The sequence below is a fragment of the Brassica rapa genome, chromosome A10 (genome assembly GCF_000309985.2).
Source record: "Brassica rapa cultivar Chiifu-401-42 chromosome A10, CAAS_Brap_v3.01, whole genome shotgun sequence".
NCBI lineage: Eukaryota > Viridiplantae > Streptophyta > Magnoliopsida > Brassicales > Brassicaceae > Brassica > Brassica rapa.
Genome location: NC_024804.2, coordinates 4,166,514 through 4,190,382, shown reverse-complemented (window position 1 = coordinate 4,190,382; position 23,869 = coordinate 4,166,514). Strand labels below are relative to the sequence as shown.

General features: G+C 43.2%; 1 protein-coding gene across 1 annotated transcript; it reads left to right on the top strand.

Moving 5' to 3' along the window:
- Window positions 1–16,919: 16,919 nt before the first annotated feature.
- Window positions 16,920–18,805, top strand: LOC103854416. The gene is made up of 5 exons (XM_009131350.2): window positions 16,920–17,375; window positions 17,447–17,704; window positions 17,796–18,107; window positions 18,182–18,612; window positions 18,697–18,805. Exons 1-5 carry the CDS (start codon window positions 16,920–16,922, stop codon window positions 18,803–18,805), a joined length of 1,566 nt encoding a protein of 521 aa, XP_009129598.2.
- Window positions 18,806–23,869: the final 5,064 nt, after the last annotated feature.

Sequence of the window (23,869 nt, the reverse complement as noted above, 5' to 3'; positions counted from 1 at the left end):
ACGAGCCAGAAGGATGTATCTCGAAACCTTCATATTTTGGAAGAGCATGCCCAGGGTCCTCCGTGTTCCATGAAAGCACGACGCCAGGTCATCCCAACATCGATTGTGGCCTACCTCCAGGGCAGATTGCAATATTACATAGTTGAGAGTGGCCAAGAATCAATGGCAGAGTTCAACTAGCGGTTCCAATTTCTCTATTCGGCATGGACACTACTGCTCACCACAAACAACATGTCCAAGAATTCTACTCCGGTACCAAGAGTCAACTAGGTTATCTCCAAGTACCAAGACGAACATGTTGAATGTCCCCCCTGCCAAAAGTCGAGGTACAATCCCGAGACGAGGCAAGAAGTTACAGCTACAACATCAAAACCTCAAGGAGCATCAAGTATGCTAAACGCAATAAGGGACCGACACGAAGACCGGAATAAAAGTCCATTAAAGCTTTTACAAGCTCAAGAGGCGCAAGCAAGGCCAGCAGGATCAAGCATGAGGATCCTCAGTTTCGGCCTCCGGTTCTTATTAAACCTCCTCATCCCCCTAATCCTTAGCCTCGCCAAGATTCTCCCTCTCAGAATTCCTGGGTCCTGACCCATACATTCCTCCACACGATTCATCAAACCAGAAACCTCAAGAAATGCAAACTGAAGTCCTGCATGAACTAAGGCCGAGTATAGCTACAGAAGCAGCACAAGTATCTGGGGTATGAGAAGAAGCATCACCCTTTATGCAAACGTTCCCGGCTTCTCCATCTAACATGCGGCCAACTCCGACCAATCCCCATCATGGGGGCAACATCTCATCCTTATAAGGGAGAAGAAGAAAGTCTTACAGGCTCAACTTGATCCTTGTAAAAGCAATGTCCGCCCTTAGAGCATTTACTAGGTCATACATGGTGTTGGGGTCAAAAACGGTCACGACGGAATTACCACCCGAAAATCCTCGGAGATCGTATTTCCGAAAGAGATAGTAAAAAGAAAGATATAACTTTCGTAAAAAAATAACCAATACGGAGTTTTTACGAAGAAGTATCCTTGAAGATTCAAACCAAACAAACCAAGCTCGGTCGTTGCATAATTACCGCGCATACACGCCGTCCGGTCGCTACGTAGCAACCAAGTCTGGGCCGATATCGGCCGCTACATAGCGACCGAACGTCCTACCCACTCGGTCGCTACGAAGCGACCGAGCGTTCGTCTCGCTCGGTCGCTACATAGCTACCGAGCCCGAGCCAAGCTCGGTCGCTACGTAGCGACCGAGCATCTGTCTCGCTCGGTCGCTACGTAGCGACCGAGCGTCCGCGACCGAGCGTCCATCTCGCTCGGTCGCTATGTAGCGACCGAGCTCAGCCAAGCTCGGTCCCTACGTAGCGACCGAGCGCTCGTCCCGCTCGGTCGCTACGTAGCAACCAAGCTCGAGCCAAAGCTCGGTCGCTACGTAGCGACCGAGAGCTTGTCCCGCTCGGTCGCTACGTATCGACCGAGCTCGAGCTAAAGTTCGTTCGCTACGTAGCGACCGAGCGATCGTCCCGCTCAGTCGCTACGTAGCGACCGAGCCCAAGCCAAAGCTCGGTCGCTACGTAGCGACCGAGCGCTCGTCCCGCTCGGTCGCTACGTAGCGACCGATCTATCGTCCCGCTCGGTCGCTACGTAGCGACCGGGCTCGAGGCGAAGCTCGGTCGCTACGTAGTGACCGAGCGATCGTTCCGCTCGGTCGCTACGTAGCGACAGAGCGCTCGTCCCGCTCGGTCGCTACGTAGCGACCGGGCTCGACCTGAAGTTCGATCGCTGTGTAGCGATTGAAATCTTCCGAACATCGATACGGCACCAATCCATGCATTCTTGTCAAACCTTCGAATGCTATCTCCCGAAGACCGTAGCAAGCTCAGTCCATGTTTTCCGCTATTCTAACTCATCGATCAAAATTCGCGGATTAGAAACCGCGGAAAGTTCGTTCTTTATCAAAAGAAATCGTAGCAAACGTGTCGAGTCGGAAGACGGCCCAGAGGGACCTAAAACACGACTCGAGGCCCATCCTACGATTTCTTAACCAAAAGCCCGTAAACCAAAGCATGGTTTACGCTTGGTCCACAAAGAAGGATAAATGTCAAGTTTCCGCGGATAAATACGGAATTTTTGAAGATAATTGTGAAGATCGGGAAAAATGGAATATCTCCATTTTTATGCTACGACGGCTTAAGGGCAGAAGAGTAAAAGCGTAAACCGACCTTGGAGCTAGTATATAAGAAGTCCTAGGCGAGAAGAATGAGAGAGAACTTTTTCAGAGCAAATTTAGCACTTAGAGCAATTTAGGTAATTTTCCGTTTTTGTTATTTCGAGCTGCGACTCAATTAGGTTTAGCCGTCTTAGGGTTGCTAGAACTAGGAATCTCGCCAACAGCTCTCGAGCCCAGGCTTATACCTTGTTGTAAACGCTCATACGCAAATTCGGAATAAGATCTTCTTTGCTCTCTTTTTCGATTTCTTATTCTTTATCGTTGTTATTCTCGTGTTCTGATTGCTTGACGTGTGGTAATTAGCAGATATCCGGGTCCTCTGGGAAATTAGGGTTTTCCTAGTTTTCTTATTTAAACGGAAATCGACAGTGCGAATTTCGGTTCCCACAGTTTGGCGCTAGAAGGAGAGGGACATACGGATCAATCTAACCTGCAAAAGCCACATCACTCTCGATCAGACATGTCAACTAACGACGCGGATAACGTGCAAACTACTCTTAACGGAGGCAGCGGCACCGATCTCCACACTCCAGTAGCGGACGTATCCGCGGCCAACGCACAAGCCAGCGCCGTGACGCTCGAGGAGTTTAAAAAGATGTTCGCCACCTATGAGAAAAGGTCAGAAGAACAGGATACGCTCATGAATACCTAGACGAAACAGGTTTAAACATTACCCCACTCGACAGATCAGGAGTCGCGCGGGAACGACCTTCCGGTCAAACGCTAGCGAGAAATCTCCCATCGAAAAGGGGAACCCTGAAAGTCTTCCGCCCCCTGCAAAGGACTCGGAGGATAACGAAGCCGAACACATTGACCTGGATCCTAGCGATGTCTCCAACGACACCGACGAGGATGTCGACAGACATCCAAGAAGGACCAGAAGCCGATCCACTCGGGAAGACTCCCCGTTCGAAAAACCAATGACGGAAGAAGAGGAAATCGCCTATTGGAACGAACAAGAGGAGCTAGCTGAAAAGCAAACCGAGCTCACTTGCAGTAAACGCCGAAAAGCTCGGAAATCCACTGACGAGACATCGGATATCCGCGATCTTCGTGACTACATCATCAAGACTGCGGCAGAAGTGAGAGCCGTAAAGTCTCAAATCCATCATGCTACTAGTGCTGCCCCCGAGATTGATCGACTGCTGGAAGGAGCTCGAAAGACCCCCTTTACCAGTCGCATTTCGGACATGAGGGTGTCCGATCCCGGAAAAATCAAAGTACCGAAGTACGATGGTACGACCGATCCAAAAGCGCACTTTCAGGCTTTCCACATCGCGATGGGAAGAGCAAGACTGAAGGACGGTGAAAAAGATGCCGGATATTGCCGCCTGTTCGTCGAAAATCTTGAAGGAGCATCGCTCGAATGGTTCGCACGCCTTCGTCGCAACACCATCGGGAGTTTTCGAAAGCTCGCATCGGAATTTATCAAACAGTACTCTGTATTCATAAAATGAGAAACTTCCGATGTTGATCTCTGGAGTCTCTCCCAGAGGGAAGACGAACCCCTCCGTGAGTTTATCAGTCGGTTCAAGCTGATAATGTCCAGGGTCAGCGGGATAAGCGACAAAGTGGCCATCGACGCGCTGAGAAAGACGCTCTGGTACAAGTCGAAATTCAGAAACTGGATAACTCTCGACAAACCGCGAACGATCCAGGACGCCCTCCATAAAGCGACGGACTACATCATAGTCGAGGAAGAAACTAAAGTCTTATCGCAAAAACATAAGGCGGCAAGACCATCCTCGAAAGAGGTGGATCCGAAAGGGAAAAAGAAGAACTCTCGTAACGACAAGTACGTCCATCATGAGGGGGAAGATCTCCAAGGGGCGCATAACTATGCGATCAATTCGGATCAAGGCCGGACCACGGGCAACACATGGACTCGCAATCAAGGGTATGACGAAAACACCTTCTGCAAGTTCCACCAATCCCGAGGACACTCCATGACCAACTGCAAAGTCTTGGGAGCAAGACTGGCCGCGAAGCTACTCGCTGGAGAGCTCTCGGAAGTAACTAGCGTCAAGGATCTCATCCTCGATTCTGATCGCCCTCCAAAGACGGACAGAAATCCGCCGGCTGAAAAATCCCCTCAACGAAACCAGCCTGGGGATAAACGCGGTAGGAGGCCAGACGACAAGGAAAACGATAACAATCTTCGCAGAGTCAACATGATCATCGGAGGATCGCAATACTGCAGCGATACTGTGTCGGCCATCAAGGCTTACCAACGGAAGGCAGAGTCGAGTGCAAATTGGCCTACATGGTCTCCTCCTCGAGATGGCCAAAATTGCTCGATCACCTTCACAAAGGAAGAAGCCGGCGGCATCGACCAACCTCACTGCGACCCGCTCGTCATATATCTCGTCATACGAGATTTAGAAGTCGGAAGGGTACTCGTCGACACGGGAAGCACGGTCAACGTAATCTTCCGCGACACTCTCAAACGGATGAGCATCAAACTCGGAGAAGTAATTCCGACGCCAAAACCACTCATGGGTTTTTCAGGCGAAGTATCGATGACTCTTGGATCGATCCAATTGCCAGTCATGGCCAAGGAGATCACGAAAGTCGTCGAGTTCGCGGTAGTCGATCATCCCGCTATCTACAACGTGATCATGGGAACCCCATGGCTCAACGCCATGCAGGCAGTTTCGTCAACCTACCACCTGGGTCTCAAATTCCCAACCCCAAGCGGAGTCGCGGCCATCTGGGGATGCCAAAAACAATCGCGGCTATGCTTCCTCGCAGAGCACAAGTTAAGGCAAATAACGACTTCTGCAGCTGTAAACAGCAAGCGCACGAAGATAGACCGATCTTCGGCCAAAAGCGCCCCGGGAAAAGACGAATTAAAATCGTCTACCGACGCAAATGCATCGGACGTCGAAGCTCGACACAAGTCCGAAGCCCACACTACATCTCAACCGGAACATCTGGAAAATAGCGTTGACCCAGCCACGATCGACATGGTCAAGGCGGACATCGCGACGTCTATCGCCGAGTAAGAACACTCGCGGCATGAAACAGAACTACGAGATGGCTTGATCCTCGAAAGGGGTACATAGGCAGTTCGTCAAAAGACGAGTTCAGCTATCCCCCTCTCTAAAAGGGGGGGGGAGTGGGTGCGTATACTCGTATACTCCCACTTAGAAAAATCTTCATTATTGTAATCGAATTTTTAGAAACTTCAAAAACTTTTACTACAATATACGTTGTCCTTTTTATCGAAAACGTTTACGCTTCAGTATAACACAAAAGAAACTTTCAGGACACGCCTGGAAACATTAATACTCTTGTCTGCGGCCTCATCCGGCCCGAAAATCGTAAAAATTACCATCTTTCAAACACGCAAGGATACACGAATAATCCCCGAAACAATTGCGAGACGTCCCAAAAGTTAAAATTCGAGGATAATACTAACCAATTGTCCGAACGCAACCACCAAAAACCTTACACCCCGTTCGTTGATTGGCCCCGACGAACACGCCACCCGTCTTAAACAAACGCAATTCAATCACTCTTTTGATCTTCAAAAACGTCCAACACAAGGACAAAAGCGCGCTACAACAAAAATCCGAAATTTTGGTTTAGCACTTCCAGTTGACTCTGAGAAGATGCTCGATTCGTACCATACAAGTCATATAAGCCGAGAACATATCGCGGACTTTAAATCGGTGCGAGTCAGGAAGAAATCGCAACAGGAAAAACGATAGCCGGCTAGTCACCGCACAAACCTTAACCGAAAGTAAACCTAGGTCTTGCCCTAAACCCAACGCTCTGGTCTCAAACATCTCAAGGCATGATATCTAAAAGATACGAGATCCTAAACCATGTCTCTCCGTTCGTATCTCAATGTTCTCGAAAATTGTAAAGATAAGTAATTTTTTACGAAAATCACGAACGAACCAACAGATTGAACGTCTCGTCGGAATTAAATATGAGACGACAACTCATATTTACTTCGAACCTACTCAGGAAAATTTGAAAAATGAAACATTCATATAAAACCGCGTGAAGCGGTAAGGGATTCAAAGCCACCAACGGCCAGTCCCGGAAAATACAAATACGGCCATCTCAGCCTAAAACGAAATCCAAATTTAAAAGGCCACACTCGGCTAAAAATAGATAAACGATAATCTAACTCAACCACTGATGCAAAGGATCAGTCCGTCCAATCGCTACCTTCTCACCCACCAAAGATGGGATCTTCAACTGACGGTTCTGCATCATCCTCAACCTTGGGCGGCCTTTGACCACTGCTCTGCCCAGTGGCATAGACAGCAGGTAAGGAGGTATCTTAAAAAAACACCCCCATGTCATCCTCAATCGACGAGCTGAAACGAGATCGACGAGTTTCGACCGCAGCGCGGACCCTCTCGGGAGAGAAGTAACCCCAAAACAGCGGACCACCACGGAGAAGGTTTCGACCGACGCACAGATTTTCCGGAAAAGGAGGAATGGGGTTGTGCACTACAAAATAAACATAGTTCGGATATAAAGTAAAAAAAAAATGGGTGGTAAGAAAACAACAAGCGATCATTCAACACGTTACCTCCTACCCCCCCACAGTCGCCTAAACGAGGGAAGGCACTCCGCGGCGACCGAGGCTTGATCCAATCTAACGTAGAAAAAGTAACTCTTCCATCCACGATCGCCTTGAGGGAATCCTTTCAGGACTTCCATAAAATTACGCGGTTTAAAACCATACAGACGATCGGTCCCAACACGAGACAGGGTAAGGAAAGCTTCGAGATAATCAGCAGTGAGCTCCATGCCTCGCTCATATCCCAAAACAAGCAACCCGACGAGATGCTTTATACCGCGGGGAGAAATTTGACTTATCGAAACGTCCAAACGGTTCAGAAACTCTACTATAACCTACGGAATGGGAAACCATAAACGAGCACACATCAGATGCTCCTCGTACAAAGTAAAAAAGCCTTCAGGAGGCTCGTCAGCCCTCTCCCCCTCGAGGGGTAATCGAAAGGCCACGTTTTCTGGAACGTGACAGAAGCTGCGTACGGTTCCAAGAAACGGAAGGGTACACCTGCTCGGTCTCCCAACAACCCTTTCCGAAAAAGGCCTCATGGGAACCCACGGCTCGGGAGGTGGTTCTTCCACATTGCACATAGCCACCCAATATGCGTCGGACTCGGCGGGATCAACGGAATGTGCCACGAATTCGATCTCTCGGACAACCTCACTGCGTCCATCACGGACAGTTCCGCGATTGAAGATAGTAGGCCGAGCGTTTCCCGAAATCCCTTGAGACATTCTCAACAAAGAGGAAAAGGAAAAATCTCAATAATAGAGAGAGAAAGTTGAAAGGATCTCTTCACTCTAAAAACTTTGAGAAGATAATGAAGTGAAAATCATGAAAACAAGTTACCTCCCTTCTTATGGGCATGAGAATTTACTATTCAAGCTCGGACTTTCGGATATTAATTCCATCCATCACGCCTAACTTGCCAAACATGCCTAACCGCACGCTAGGATCCTACGATGCATTATCCTAACGGGCTGGGGGGCTAACTGTTGGGGTCAAAAACGGTCACGACGGAATTACCACCCGAAAATCCTCGGAGATCGTATTTCCGAAAGAGATAGTAAAAAGAAAGATATAACTTTCGTAAAAAAATAACCAATACGAAGTTTTTACGAAGAAGTATCCTTGAAGATTCAAACCAAACAAACCAAGCTCGGTCGTTGCGTAATTACCGCGCATACACGCCGTCCGGTCGCTACGTAGCAACCAAGTCCGGGCCGATATCGGCCGCTACATAGCGACCGAACGTCCTACCCACTCGGTCGCTATGAAGCGACCGAGCTCAGCCAAGCTCGGTCGCTACGAGGCGACCGAGCGTTCGTCTCGCTCGGTCGCTACGTAGCGACCGAGCCCAAGCCAAGCTCGGTCGCTACGTAGCGACCAAGCGTCCGTCTCGCTCGGTCGCTACGTAGTGACCGAGCTCAGCCAAGCTCGGTCGCTACGTAGCGACCGAGCACTCGTCCCGCTCAGTCGCTACATAGCGACCGAGCTCGAGCCAAAGCTCGGTCGCTACGTAGCGACCGAGCACTCGTCCCGCTCGGTCGCTACGTAGCGACCGAGCTTGAGCTAAAGTTCGATCGCTACGTAGCGACCGAGCGATCGTCCCGCTCGGTCGCTATGTAGCGACCGAGCCCAAGCCAAAGCTCGGTCGCTACGTAGCGACCGAGCGCTCGTCCCGCTCGGTCGCTACGTAGCGACCGAGCGATCGTCTCGCTCGGTCGCTACATAGCGACCGAGCTCAAGCTAAATCTCGGTCGCTACGTAGCGACCGAGCTCGAGCCGAAGCTCGGTCGCTACGTAGCGACCGAGCGATCGTCCCGCTCGGTCGCGACGTAGCGACCGACTCCAGCCAAAGCTCGGTCGCTACGTAGCGACCGAGCGCTCGTCCCGCTCGGTCGCTACGTAGCGACCGGGCTCGAGCCGAAGCTCGGTCGCTACGTAGCGACCGGGCTCGACCTGAAGTTCAGTCGCTGTGTAGCGATTGAACTCTTCCGAACATCGATACGACACCAATCCATGCATTCTCGTCAAACCTTCGAATGCTATCTCCCGAAGACCGTAGCAAGCTCAGTCCATGTTTTCCGCTATTCTAACTCATCGATCAAACTTCGCGGATTAGAAACTGCGGAAAGTTCGTTCTTTATCAAAAGAAATCGTAGCAAACGTGTCGAGTCGGAAGACGGCCCAGAGGGACCTAAAACACGACTCGAGGCCCATCCTACGATTTCTTAACCAAAAGCCCGTAAACCAAAGCATGGTTTACGCTTGGTCCACAAGGAAGGATAAATGTCAAGTTTCCGCGGATAAATACAGAAGTTTTGAAGATAATTGTGAAGATCGGGAAAAATGGAATATCTCCATTTTTATGCTACGATGGCTTAAGGGCAGAAGAGTAAAAGCGTAAACCGACCTTGGAGCTAGTATATAAGAAGTCCTAGGCGAGGAGCATGTGAGAGAACTTTTTCAGAGCAAATTTAGCACTTAGAGCAATTTAGGCAATTTTCCGTTTTTGTTATTTCGAGCTGCGACTCAATTAGGTTTAGCTGTCTTAAGGTTGCTAGAACTAGGAATCTCGCCGACAGCTCTCGAGCCCATGCTTATACCTTGTTGTAAACGCTCATACGCAAATTCGGAATAAGATCTTCTTTGCTCTCTTTTCCGATTTCTTATTCTTTATCGTTGTTATTCTCGTGTTCTGATTGCTTGACGTGTGGTAATTAGCAGATATCCGGGTCCTCTGGGAAATTAGGGTTTTCCTAGTTTCCTTATTTAAACAGAAATCGACAGTGCGAATTTCGGTTCCCACACATGGTGGTTCTTCCTGATTATCCACTTCTAAGCCATCGGAATCAAGGGTACGACTACATCCATGCGACCATCTTCACTCAGACCAAACACATGCCCATTGAAGCATGTCTGTAAGTCTATCTACATTCGTCCAGGCTGTGACATCATGCCCACTGGGTTCACCGACGAATACACTACCTGATCTAGACCACGTGTCTTTATCGAATCAAGGATTATTGCCCATTCTCCTGGCCATATATCTCCAATCAGGCTGTGAATCCTTTCAGACCAACACAAGTACATTCGAGCACTATCGACAAGGAAATTGGATGGCCCGGGCTACGAGCCGACGTCCTACTCCAAATACAACAAGGAGCTTGATACCATGGTGCAACTCACGAAGTCCTATGAAGAAAACCATGTTATTTCCTGCCTTCAAATATAAAACCAGAAAATACGGGGCAAACTGTTGAGGAAAAATATTCCATGAAGAGATTACTCCAGTTTCCAGCTTCCAGGTTCCGGGTTCCTGCCCCCGGGTCTTGGTCCCTTCCCCCGGGTATGGGTCCCTGCCTCCAGCCTCCGGCTTCCAGGCCGAGTGATTTATCCTGCCTTAGGATAAATGGAAATCTTCCTTTAATAAGATAACCAGCTTGGACAAGAGGGAATCTCCTTAAATCTGAGAGAAAGAAGAAATATTCCAATACATAAGACCTCCCTTAAGAAAAAGAGAAATATTATATTATCTAAGGATATAATGAATATTTCCAAATCCAAAAAGAGAGGCACGACCTCGACTATAAATATAGGTTTTTAAACCTAAAGAAAGGGGGCCGAGAGGTCCATGACCAGAGCTCACCAATTCCACAGCCGTCAAGGCAATACTCCACACCTAGAAGACCTTCTTCTTCGATATGCCTATGATAGGCTGATCCCAGCGATTACTATCAACAAGATGAAGTTACCTACTCACTGCAGAACGTCTACAACTCTCCTTCTTGGTTCAGGCCATGATCTCCAGCTCATCAGCAGGGTCCCTCCATGCTCACTGAAGCACCTCGACACATCATGCTCACTGCAGCATATCGACAGGTCTACATCTGTTCGGGCCATGTGCCCCCTAGAATATATGACTCCTACCAACTAAAGAGCTAAGTGCTCCCAAGGCTATGTGCCCATTAGGCGATGTGCCCACTAGAGCCCCGTGCTATGTGCCCATTAGGCCATGTGCCCACTAGAACCCCGTACTCCCAAGGCTACGTGCCCATTAGGCCATGTGCCCACTCGAGCCCCGTGCTCTTAAGGCTACGTGCCCATTAGGCTATGGGCCCACTAGAGTCTCGTGCTCCCAAGGCTACGTGCCCATTAGGCCATGTGCCCACTAGATCCACGTGCTCCCTAGGCCACGTGCCTCCATTAGGCTACGCGCCTCCATCAGGCTACGTGCCTCCATCAGGCTCCGCGCCCATCTAGGCTCTGTGCCTCCATATACATGAACTACGAACGACTTGATCCCCCCTGAAGGGTACGTAGGCAACCCCCACTGAAGGATGCAGCTATAGAGCCAACATGAACTACGAACGGCTTCATCCCCCCCCCCTGAAGGGTACGTAGGCAATCTCCACTGAAGGATGCAGCTATAAATCCAAACACCTTCCATGGTCCCGTGCATAGATACCCAAGGACCGACCTTGGTAGCCGGAACCATCAAGTACAGATCAGGAGGCCTCCAAGGACCGACCTTGGTAGCCGGAACAATCGATCATAGATCATGAAGACCCCGTGATCTTCACTATTGATAGGCGTCCCCCGCCTAACGACCAATCTCCCCTGCTGCTACTAAGGCACCGACGAACTATACTGGCCTATACCAATATGGCAGTATCCTAAGAGCAGGATCTCCTGGTTTATCAACTATCGAAGCATGAGAATACATACAACGACATGTCTCCTTCCTCCTATCATTCCGTGGAGCTGAACAAAGATCGCTTGTACAGAAAAAATACCCTAACAGAGCAAGCTTCTCAAGTTGAGGCCTCAGCCTATAGCTTCTTGAGAGTGGAGACTGAAAGTGGCTCCAACAATTTTTTCTGGTCCGATGACTGGTTAGGTATGGGTAAATTGAGGGAGTTAGTAGGGACTGAAGGTACACGCTACATGGGCTTGTCTATGGATGCTAACGTCTGTGATGCAGTTGTCAATGGTAATTGGAAATTTGGTCATCGTAGGCGTCGCCTCCACAGTGATCTCTATGACCGAATTATGACTATCAAACCTCTAACCTCTGCAGATGGAGATTATATCTTTCTCTGGAAGCACGACATGATAAGTACCTACCAAGTTTTTCAGCAGGAAGCACTTGGAATCAGGTTCGGCAGCCTAAAAATAAGGTTGACTGGGACAAAATCATTTGGTTTTCTCAGGGAGTTCCCTGATTTTCTTTTATCTCTTGGTTGGCAATATTGGACAGACTTTCAACAGGAGTAAGGATGCGAAGTTGGAGAGTTACACAAGGCTGTGTTTTTTGTGGTGAAAGAGATGAATCTAGAGATCATTTTTTTTGCCTACCCGTATACTTTTATATCTGGCTGGCTGTAGCAGGAGGTTTACTGGGCAACAAGATATCCCCGGACTGGAATGAAACAGTACTGAGTTTGCAACATCCAAGCTGCTCCCGGCTAGACTATGCTCTGCTCCGTCTTGTCTTCCAAGCTTCTGTCTATTTTCTTTGGAGGGAAATAAACTCTAGAAGGCAGCACAACGACTGGATCTCATCTGAGCAGCTCTGCAGGAACATCGACATGACCATGCAAAACAGGATACTCTCATTAAAGTACAGGCCACCGTACAAATTTGAAGGTCTCATGCGAAGATGGATTGAGCTTACCGATTGTTAATTAACTTCATCCCTATTTTTTTGTTTTTTTTTCTTTGCACTCATAGATAGAGTTGCATAGGTTTTCATATTTTTTCCATACGGGTGTTCCCTCTGTAAATGATCCAACTCTTTGAAGTTCTTAATCAATTTGATATTTAATTTTAAAAAATTGATTTTTAATCCGATCCCATGTCATCTAAAAATTTAGGCATGTGGGGAATATCTTTATCCGGATTTGGATAGTAAATTATCAATTTGGGTAGTAAAAAAAGTTGATGTGGATATACAGATCCTGATGTATAACACAATGCTTATTTTAGTCACACACAAATTCAATTACAATAATATCTTATAGTAAAATTTAGAATCCTTTAATAATATAAAGAGAAAATTTGGAGAAAAAAAAATACTTTTATATGAGTTTATATTTTGAAAACTACACTATTTTTAATTATTTTGAAAACTACACTAATTTTTCTATGAATTTTTAAATTTATTCATCCTTCAAAAGAGTATTTACGTCAAGAATAGTATGACTATTTTTTACTATGCTACACTATGTGTAGAGAAAGATGGTATACGAACGAAAAGAAAACCAGTGCTACACAGAGTTATAAAACCATCTCTATATAGAAGGCCTGCAAACTTGTGATCCAGTTTATACTTAAGAGACATAATTCGATTTCGCATTGCCTTTTCAATTGTTTTTTGCATAGCATCTGTCGTAATCCAACTTGAGTGGTGCCTTCTCGCATTTCGTTCTTGTCCAAAATGGTAGATAGTCATTTGGAAGAGCAGCTTGGTAATTATAGAGTCAGGTGCCAGTTCCGGTCGATGTAAAAAATTACACTTCCACACCTCTGCGCCTCCGCATCTCAGCTCCTCCGCACCTCCACACCTCCATACCTCCACACCTCCGCGCCTCCGCACCTCCACATCTCCGGTGACAGTCTTTTGAGCTGGAGAAGGAAGCTGTCTCGTTTCATTGGTTGGTGAGAAATCATTTCAAGAAGTCTCCAAAAGGATAAAGGAAGAAAGAAAAATCAAAGTGTAGAGTAGTTTGTTCTGGTTTATGACATTAAAATTTGGTGTTGATAAGTCCAGTATACATCTACTTAAAACCAGAAAATTTCACATTGTATTTGGTCGCGTGAAATTGTCAATACGAGTCTTAGTAAATTGTCTACATCGTCTGAAATTATTGGTCCAACCTCAAGCCTTTTCTATCCTAGTGCTAAGACTATTTTATTCATTATTTGGAAGTCCTATGGTTTAGAGTTTGAGTGTGGGTGCTTACCTCTAAATCACCATCCTTTCTAGCTACCAAATCCGAAACCAGTGGTGCAGTCCCTTCCGTTGACATAAGCATTCTTAGGTGGTGTGGTGTCCATATTAACAAGCATATCAACAAGGAGTTGGTTCCGGCACATTACATTAGTTTTTAAACTGGTGTTGATGTGTCCAGTATAAATATATATATTTTTAGAAATCACTAAATTATATAAGATGAACGCCGTGGCATGGAACTGCCAAGGAGTGGGAGCTAAATATATATATTTTTTAGAAATCACTAAACATCTTGATGAGTTATACCACTGTTTTCAACCTAAATTTCTATTATCAGAGACAAAAAATAATCGTCATGTTCTCCAAAATTTGCAAGTTTCTTATGGGTATGATCAAGTTTGTACCGTAGAGCCTCGTGGACGAAGCAGTGGCCTAGCACTTTTTTACATTGATGATCCTTCAGTTACTATCTTGTATGCGGATGCGCACATGATTGATATTGAAACTAGACTCGAAGGACATACAATTTTTATAACGTTTGTGTACGGCGACCCTGTTGTTAGACATCGTGACTTGGTTTGGGAACGATTGTCACGCATGAGTACAAATCGAAAAGAAGCGTGGTTCATGATTGGAGGCTTCAACGAGATCACTGGAAACCATGAGAAGAGGGGAGGAATGCGTCGTTTTGAGAGCTCTTTTCTCCCTTTCCGAATCATGCTGGAGAATTGTGGAATGCTTGACTTTCCAAATAAAGGAAACTCATTCTCGTGGGTGGAAAAAAGATGATCAGGCAAAGTTAAATGCAAACTAGATAGACCAGTGGCGAATAAAGAATGGCACGCTTTTTTACCCATACTGTTGTGGAATTCTTACAACTATGGGGCTCGAACCATAGACCGGTCATAGCACGGATTCAATCCTATGCTCGAAGGACAAAGAAGAGTTTCAGAATTTGCAAGAGGTGGATTTGAAAACCAAGTTTCAAAGAAGCGGTAATCTCTGGATGGGGACAATTTGATGAAATTCCAGTCTGGAATTTTCATCAAAAAGTTACCTCATGTCGGAGAGAGATTAGTACTTGGAAGAAGAATAATCCGACAAACTCCGGTGTATTGATTGCAGAATTAAAAATAAAATAGACCTTGCTCAAGATGATGACAATTCTTCTAAAGAAGAGGTGGAGGAAATGAGAAGACAATTGATTTCGGCCTTTCGAGAAGAAAATGCTTTTTGGGAACAAAAAACTAGGGACCAGTGGCACAGAGATACAGAAACACAAAATTCCATCACGCCACTCCAAAACAATGAAGAGCTCAGAATCGGATCATCAGTATAAAAGACAAACATGGGAAGTTGGTAGAGAGTGAAATCGAGGTGGAAAACGTGGCTGTTCAATACTTTTGAGATCTCTTCTCTACCTCTTCGCTGACAGAGCTAGACGCCTCCCTCCGCTTCATCTCAGAAAAGGTGTCATATGCCGACAATAGGTTACTTTTAGAGGAACCGTTGGAACATGAAATTAGGAGAGCTCTCTTTGACATCAACCCGGATAAAGCACCCGGCCCGGATGGCATGACTAGAAATTGTTTCAAAAAATTTGGTGTGAGATGCGTCAAGATATTATTCGACTTGTAGCAAGTAATAGAAAAACATCTTAAATTTTAATGAACATTTAGTTTACTCTACATTGTAATAACTTTCACTATGTTCTTCTGTGCTTACTAGAGAAATCATATACTTATTTTACATTAAAAATCTCAATATAGGTAAAATAAAGTACCTAAAAAACGTTTTCTGCAGGTTTTTAGACCAACGACATCATCTTCTTTAATTTCTTTTTTTGCTTTTATCATATTTGATCTTTGGAGTTCTGTAATCAAATTTGGTGAGAAAAACTTTCTTTTTTTGCCAAAAGGTTGAATTTCACATAAAATGATGCTGATTTGTAAATTATTACAAATTAAAAAGATCATACTAGGATCAGCTATTGCAAAAAAGATAAAAAAAAAAAAGAGCTAAGCCAAGAAACAGAGGAGTGCTAAAGAACAAGAGAATTTACTTGGAATAGCTCAAATCATTCTAGTAATTACTCAGATAACTCATATAACTTTTTAATTACTAGATTGTAATTCAAAATAGGCAAATTTACTAAAAACCCAACCTTTGAAGCATTAACCACAAGTTTGCCATTAATTTTTAATATGCCATTTAATAAAATAGATTTTAATTCAAAAGAAAAATATAAGAAACAAAAACAATATGTTCTCTTTTCGTTGACGACAAAACCTAGAACACGGGTTCTTCTTCCCTTTTGTAAAGCGACAGAACCCCCACCAAAGGAGGTCCGACAACTCCTTTTCCCAGACCTCTTTCTCCGTTCTTCAATCTTCAATTTCGTCTTCTCCATTGTGCATCGGCTTCTTCTCCTTTCTTCTCCCTCGTCACTCAATTCGCCTCGGAAGCAAACAGAACAAACTTAATAAACATTATTCATCCCCATAATAACATAAAAATTTAGAATTCAGCATCACAAAAGTAGTAGAACAAACTTAACAAATAGAACAAGAATAATCAGACAGCATAAAGTTTATTTTTTCAAATTTTTTGAACACACAGAAAAGTATATCTAGAAACAAAGAAAAGACAAATCAAATTTTCAATTTAGGAATTACGGTTTTAAAATTTCAAATTGCAATCAATCCAAGTATGATAACAACATTTCGATTACCTTAGATTTGGGCCTTACCGATTCAAGTAACACAGAATTGATTGCGGAAGTGACCAATCGGCTTCATCTTCGGGTAATAGGAAGTATCCCCCACGGCTTTACGAGATTGGAAAAACGCCTATTCAAAACAGGAGCATGAACCACAGTTGTTTTCTATCCAACATTCAAACCGTGGAAGAAAATGTGGGCGCAGACGTTTGGTCTGAGTTGAGAGAATCAGCTGTTGGTGTGATTATCAAGCTAAAGGAGTTGGATTACACTTGGTCTGCGAAATGTGTTCATTTTTTCTGGTCAATCAATTGGCGGTCACCAGCAGTCATAAAATTTGGTCTTTGCTAGTAGACCAGCCAATGAGTTTCTCTCTGTATGAGTTTGGAGATATTACAGGTCTAAATTGTGATCCCTTCGACACGCATGAGCAGTAGGATGTGGGTCATGAAGACTTTTGGGTGGAGATGAAAGTTCCAATTTCTGAAGGACCCAAGCTTAATGAACTTCAAGCCCTTTTTCCGGTCATCAGAAACTGGCCTACAGAGAAGCGGTTAATGGTTGGCTTGTTGTGTCTTCTATCCATTGGGTTATTTGGCATTTCGAGCAATAGTAGAATACCACTGCATTGTGCGAAAAAGGTGATGGATCCAGCAGCTTTCCAGTGTTATCCATGGGGCCGTGTAGGATTTACCAGCCTTGTGGATTCCATTAAAGTTCTAACATACGTAGGAAAGAGTTACACGCTTCGTTGTTGTGTTCATGCACTGGCAATTTGGATATACGAGTCTGTGCCAGGTTTAGGAGAGATATATGGGCATCAGATAGATGGAGCTGAGGTTCCCCTTCTGTCATGGCATGCTTCTCGTCAGCGTATCAACTTCTTAAACTTTTGTGCACAAGAAAAGCAACAACATCAGAAGGTATGAAGAATTTCTTTACAGTTACCTGTCTATTTTTTCCTACTTAATTAGTATTGTACTTTACAATGCAGGTTCGTGTAAGGCATATGATTTTAAAACCAATGGAGGATAGATATCCGAAATGGGACGAAGATGAACCGCCTGCTGATTTGGATAAGATGATAGTTGATATCCTCAATGATCAGCTTAATGTAAAGTTTTGGGAAGTAGTGCCACCTTCCAAGTACCAGAAGGGAAAAACTCATGTCAGTGCACCTAGTGTTCCTGATACAGTGGATGAGAGCCCCTCCGCAAAACGAAAGAAGGAGAAACAAACTGCTCCAGAAATGGTATGTATCTAGTGTTATTGAATATGTTCTAGTGTTATTGAATATGTTCCTTTTGTTAGTGGTTATTTTTTTTGGTTTGTGAATATTGCAGGCAGAATCTCATACTGATATGCCCATCAACAACATCACCATACAAAATTTTCTTGAATGTGTTAACAACCTGAATGCAAAAGTAGAAACCATGGATGTTAGTGTAGCTGAAAAGGTTAGTAAGATATTGGAAGCTTCTATACACACTCAGATGGAAGCTAAAATGGGTTTATTGGAGACTGAGTTAAAGTACGAGATGGCCATATTAAGGGAAGAAATAAATGTTCTTAAAGGGAAAGATGATGAAAAAATTCCTTCAAATGCTGGCTACTCCAAAGTACAAGACGATGATGATGCTTGTAGCAACACGATGGTATGTTTACATTGTCAACTACGGTGTTTTATCTTTTATGCACAAAATACTTACTGTTTTTTTATACTTGACAGTCATGGATGGTTCAGACAAAAAAAAGTTCTATTGATGGTTTACCAATACAATGTGTCGTTAAAAAGGAGAAGAAGAATAAGAAGGCGATGTCGGTGAAGGAAGATGTAAAGCCATTGAAAAAAGTCAAGACAGAGAAAGCATTTAGTATCCCAGAGCTGAATAACGAATCCATTTCCACAGGTGACTGGGAGAATAATCTAAGATGGGAGAAGAGTGTAAAGTGTAGACAGGTGTTGGAAGCACTTGCTTCAGGTCTGGAGCCTAGACGCAGGCGAAAACAGCAGTTGACGAAGACTCAAGTTTGGCCTTTTGTAGGGAATTCAACAGTGAAGCGTATCATAACTGGTGTCTCCAAGGAATCTTATGACCCATTATCTAAGGTGGATCCAGAGAAACTGCAGAAAGTATTGGACTTCATTAAGTCTGATTTGTAAGTTTCTTCTCTGCTATCCTATCTTGTTCTTTCTTAATTGTCTGATTTGTAAGTCTTATTCTTTGTTTTTCTTCTTTGTAGGGAAAAGGACGAGTCTGGTTTTGTAGACAGAAGCGCAGAATTTTATGTGAAGTTGATTATACCGAGAGAAGCTTGGCCAACAAAGCGATACGGCTGGTTTTTGTCTTGATTTTTTTGATCTTCAGGGTGGTTGACAGACCTCAGGTGGTAGACATATTTTCTTTGTAACCTCCTCTGGAATTGGAACAGCATCATCTTTGGGCATAACAGCAGTGTAGTACGCATTGTACAGGTATTAATTCCGATAGTAATGATTACAAAGTGATATACGTGATGTTTTCCTAGCTTCCGCAGCAGTTATAGCATGAGCACACGGTAGATTCTTTATATCAAATCTACGGCAAGAACATTTTTTTCCGTGAGATTTACAATATGCAAAGACACGACTCCTGTCACTTGTGACTGATGGATGTCTAGGACTGGGCAAATAAACCGAATCCGAAAACCCGAACCGAATCTGATCCGATAAAAATGAATCCGAACCGATCCGAACCCGACATAAATACCGAATGGATCTTGTTTTGTGGTATTTTGGGTTATGGGTATTATCCGAACCGAACCCGAATCTAAATGGATATCCGATAGAACCCGAAACATTCAAAATCTCGAAAAGATCTTGTACCAAGCATGATCTCAATTCCTAATATTTATCCAAAATACTCTAAGAAATATCGAACATCTAAAATACTTATCTATTACATGAAGGTTGGTGGTTCTATTACATGAAGGTTGATGGTTGAAGATGGCCGTTGAATCTTGAAATATTTAGATTTAGATTTTGTTTTCGTTAAACAATGTTTCTCATTTCATGAGAACTTGGTTTTCGTTTTATGCTTTTATTTATTTTGTTTTCTTTTTATCAGTAAATATGTTTATTTTTCGTTTGATTTTGAATGATCACGGTTGATGTTCCTTATTTTTGAATCAATTTTACTTAAGTTTTGGTTACAAAATAGGTACAAATCAGGTATTTTAAAACTGAAGAACCGATTTTACTCATGTTTTGGTTATAAAATAGGTAAAAACCAGGTACTTTTAAACCGAAAAACCGATTGGGACCCGAACCCGAAAATATATTGGGTTGTACCGGTTCTCTGAAGATTTACTAACCCCGACCCGAACCCGATAGAACCCGAACCGGTTCCGAACCGAATTTTCATATAATCCGAATGGAGCTGATTTTAATAAACCCGAAAAACCGAAACCCGATTGGATAAAACCGAAACCCGATTGGGACCCCGAATGCCCATACCTATGGATGTCTATTACTTGAACCTTTAGCAGATTAGCAATTGGTATACGTCCCTGCAGATATCACAGTGTAGTAAATTAGCAAAGCATTCTAAATATCACAGTGAAGTAAATTAGCAAAGCAGTCTCAATATATTACCTCCAACAATTTCTCTACACCACGAGTCAGAGAGGTTTTCATCAACTCAGCGTCATGTTTTCTTGTTGCAAACCAACGTGTCATCATTAAGCGGATTGACTCTAGAAGGTGAACAATTGGCAAGCTTCTAGCACCGGACAAAGTTCTGTTTATGGGCTCAGCTATGTTACTTGTAGTGAGGTTATATCTATCACCTCTAAAATGAGCTCGTGCCCACTTACATACATCAGCATGTTCCAAATATGCATGCAGAGCTGTATTTAACTCTTTGATATAGAGATTTAGAACATGCAAAGACGCGACTCCTGTCACTTGTGACTGATGGATGTCTATTACTTGAACCTTTAGCAGATTAGCAATAGGTATACGTCCCTGCAGATATTACAGTGTAGTAAATTAGCAAAGCATTCTAAATATCGCAGTGAAGTAAATTAGCAAAGCAGTCTCAATATATTACCTCAAACAATTTCTCTACACCACGAGTCAGAGAGGTTTTCATCAACTCAGCGTCATGTTTTCTTGTTGCAAACCAACGTGTCATCATTAAGCAGATTGACTCTAGAAGGTGAACAATTGGCAAGCTTCTAGCACCGGACAAAGCTCTGTTTATGGACTCAGCTATGTTACTTGTAGTGAGGTTATATCTATCACCTCTAAAATGAGCTCGTGCCCACTTACATACATCAGCACGTTCCAAATATGCATGCAGAGCTGGATTCAACTCTTTGATTTGCTCGAAGGTTGCTTGAAATTCAGCCAACCTAAACGAGTTGGCAGCTTTTTTTGACCAATCCAAACAATCACGCCCTCTAAACCGTAACAAGATGTTTTTATATAAGTGGTACGTGCAATTTCCCCTGCTTGCCAATGGAAAAACCATGCCCATGATTCATCATTCTCTATGTCAACCACAGCAAATGCTATTGGAAAGATCTGGAAATTACCATCCTGTGATGTTGCAATCAGAAGCGTTCTTTTGTATTTACCTTGCAAAAAATTTCCATCAACCACCACAACCTTCCTCATAAATGGAAATCCGGTAATGCTAGCGTTGAATGCAAGGAATAAGTACTTAAATCTATTGTTTGCATCAATTTCCAGTCGAGTTAAAGTCCCCGGATTTGCATTCTAATCATGTGGAGGTAAGTAGGTAGTTCCTCATATCCACTCTCTGAAGAACCCATTACGAGATCTCTAGCAACTATAAGTGTACGATGAGCTTTCCAGTAATCCATCTGCAGTAAAAAAATAAACAGTAACCAAGTTTAAAAGGAAGTAAAGGTTGGAGAAGAAAGTATATTTGATGCAAAACTGTAGTCAACCTTGATTCCGAAGCTCATGTTCATAGCATTAATAACATGACGTGGCAAAATAGATGGATCAACCCCACCAATATAGTCTTTGTACAAGACTCCAAGAATTTCAGGAGTAGCTTTTCGGAAACGAGATGAACGTTTTGTTACGGAGCAGGTATGTTCATCTACATATACTCGGATTGTAAACTTCGCAGAATCACCTACTGGTGTGGTTCTTAGCTTCCATGTACATCCTTTTAACCAAAATTCTACAAACAGCAGTGAACGTGTTGATGCGTGGACATCAAAATCAAACTTTTGGACAGCTGAACATATCTTCAGACGTGTCTCTAATGCATCTTTCGAATCATAACTCTGTCCTACGTCAAATTTGAATGTGCGCAAATAGGACAAACTCTTTGGAGACTCTCTTTCTTCTGACTTTAGGGCTCTTGCATATATCATCTTTGTAGAAGATCCATGAACCTCTTCTACATGATCTGGTGGAAGCCCATACGCAGTAAAGTTTTCATCGTCAGATGTTGCTCCATCAGGGTCATCGCAGTAATCGAAACGATCACCTTCTTCATCTGTATCTTCTTCATCTTCACATAACGGGTCATCTCCTTGTATGGATTGTTTCTGATCTTCGCCATCTCCTTCCCCAGCACTTTTGTTCGCTTTAAATTCAACACACAGTCGAACGTCCTCAACTTTGCGAAGACCCAAGAATGCATGAAACTGCCTATCGTTTCCTATTTTCACAGGTGGTGTATTGATGCTTTGATTGTGTAGATTCCGCTTCGGAAAAATGTACCTCAGTTCTAAATTGTTTTCTGCAAAATCAACTCTGTAATCCTCAAATATGATTTTCAAAAAATCCTCAAATTGAGTGCCCTCATTCGCAGCCACTAATATGCTTCCTCTATCATTATCCGCTTCAAATAACCACTTAGTTTTCTCAACTTTCCACTTACCAGAGATGAGAATTATGTGTTCCATTATTCTCCAATCAATACGAAATCAAAGATGCCGTTGTAAATCACCATGAAAGGGGACCACGTGTTGCTGAATGAAACATAAAAAGATGAAGACGACAAAGACGGTATACCTAATTAGAGAACGTTGTGTAATGACTAGCTTAAACCAAGGTTAGAAATTTTTTAAACTGGTGGTTTAAATTAAATAAATTGGAAATAAATTGATTTAGACCAATTTTAAAAATTAATTAAAACCAAAGTTAATTTAAACCGAAACCTATTTAAACTAAACCGAAATCTATGTGAATTTAACCAGAAATTCGAGTGGATATGTCTGCTACAAGTGGTTTGTCCCAACCTAGTAATTAAAATTTAATTTAAAAGTCTGCCGTCAAAGGTGGCAATTTAAAAAGTCTACCACCAAATAAAAACAAAAGTCGATCAGAAATTTAAATCGGATAAATATATCTGTCATAAAAATTTATATCTATTTTCCATTGAAAGTCGGTCGTACGTAATTTTAAATCGATCTTAAAAATCTAAGAATTCTGAAATAAAACTCACAATTTAAAATTGGTTACTTCATGTAACAGCCTTAAACATATAAATCTGGTGACAACGTTAAATCGGCCAGATAAAGTAGCCACCTCTAAAATATCTGTCGTGACTTAAAAAATATGCCACCATGTACATGGCATATTTTGATATAACGACAGTTTTAATTAACAGATTTATATTCGGAAAGATTTATTTTTCGTGAAACAAATCTGCCGTCAACGATTTTTTTCAAAATTTAAATGGCACTTTCGTAATATTAGATTTTGGCACAACTGTTAATAAGGGTATTTTTGTCCATAAAAATATTTTAGTAATTTAAAAATTTTATGCTATACTCTAGTAATAACTGAACTAATTTGAATCATTTTAGTAATCCTACTCATACAAGAGCCACAACTCCATTGTCTTCTGAAAATTTGAGTTATTTCTCTTACCAAGAATAACGTCACGGATGCTACGGTCGATTATTTTGAAAATCATAGCAGGTGGGGGTTATGTTGTGATTTTGGCTCTTGGCTTGGCCTTCACTCTCTTGTACTCACTTGTGTTTTATCTTTAACACAAGTACAAACTCACACTCTCTTTACCCTCTCTCATTTAGGTTTGTCTTTGCTCTTGTGGAGAGAAAAGAGAGTTTATTTTTAATTGTCTACATTGTTCTTTCTCCAAATCTTTTTCTTATTAGACTTGAATACCTTTTACAACACCACCCACATACATACTTATAGTAGTTTTTTACTAACTACTACAACTTAGCTTTAACTCTACAAACAAACTCTTACCAACTCAAACAACAACTCTAGACTAGCTAGACATTAACCAACATTTCACACATTTGTTGGCTTAACTAAACTAACTAGACTTTACTCTTAGTCTCCTTGCTGTATCTTCTAGTTACAACCAAGTCTCTTCCTTGACTTCTTGTTGTTGTCGTTGGTCTTACTTCTTCT

Excerpts from the sequence above, each read along its gene's own strand:
- LOC103854416 (XM_009131350.2), top strand. The coding sequence starts at position 16,920 with ATGAAAGTTCCAATTTCTGAAGGACCCAAGCTTAATGAACTTCAAGCC. Across the intron at positions 17,705-17,795 it reads AACAAACTGCTCCAGAAATG|GCAGAATCTCATACTGATAT; the intron begins GTATGTATCTAG and ends TGAATATTGCAG. Across the intron at positions 18,108-18,181 it reads ATGCTTGTAGCAACACGATG|TCATGGATGGTTCAGACAAA; the intron begins GTATGTTTACAT and ends TATACTTGACAG.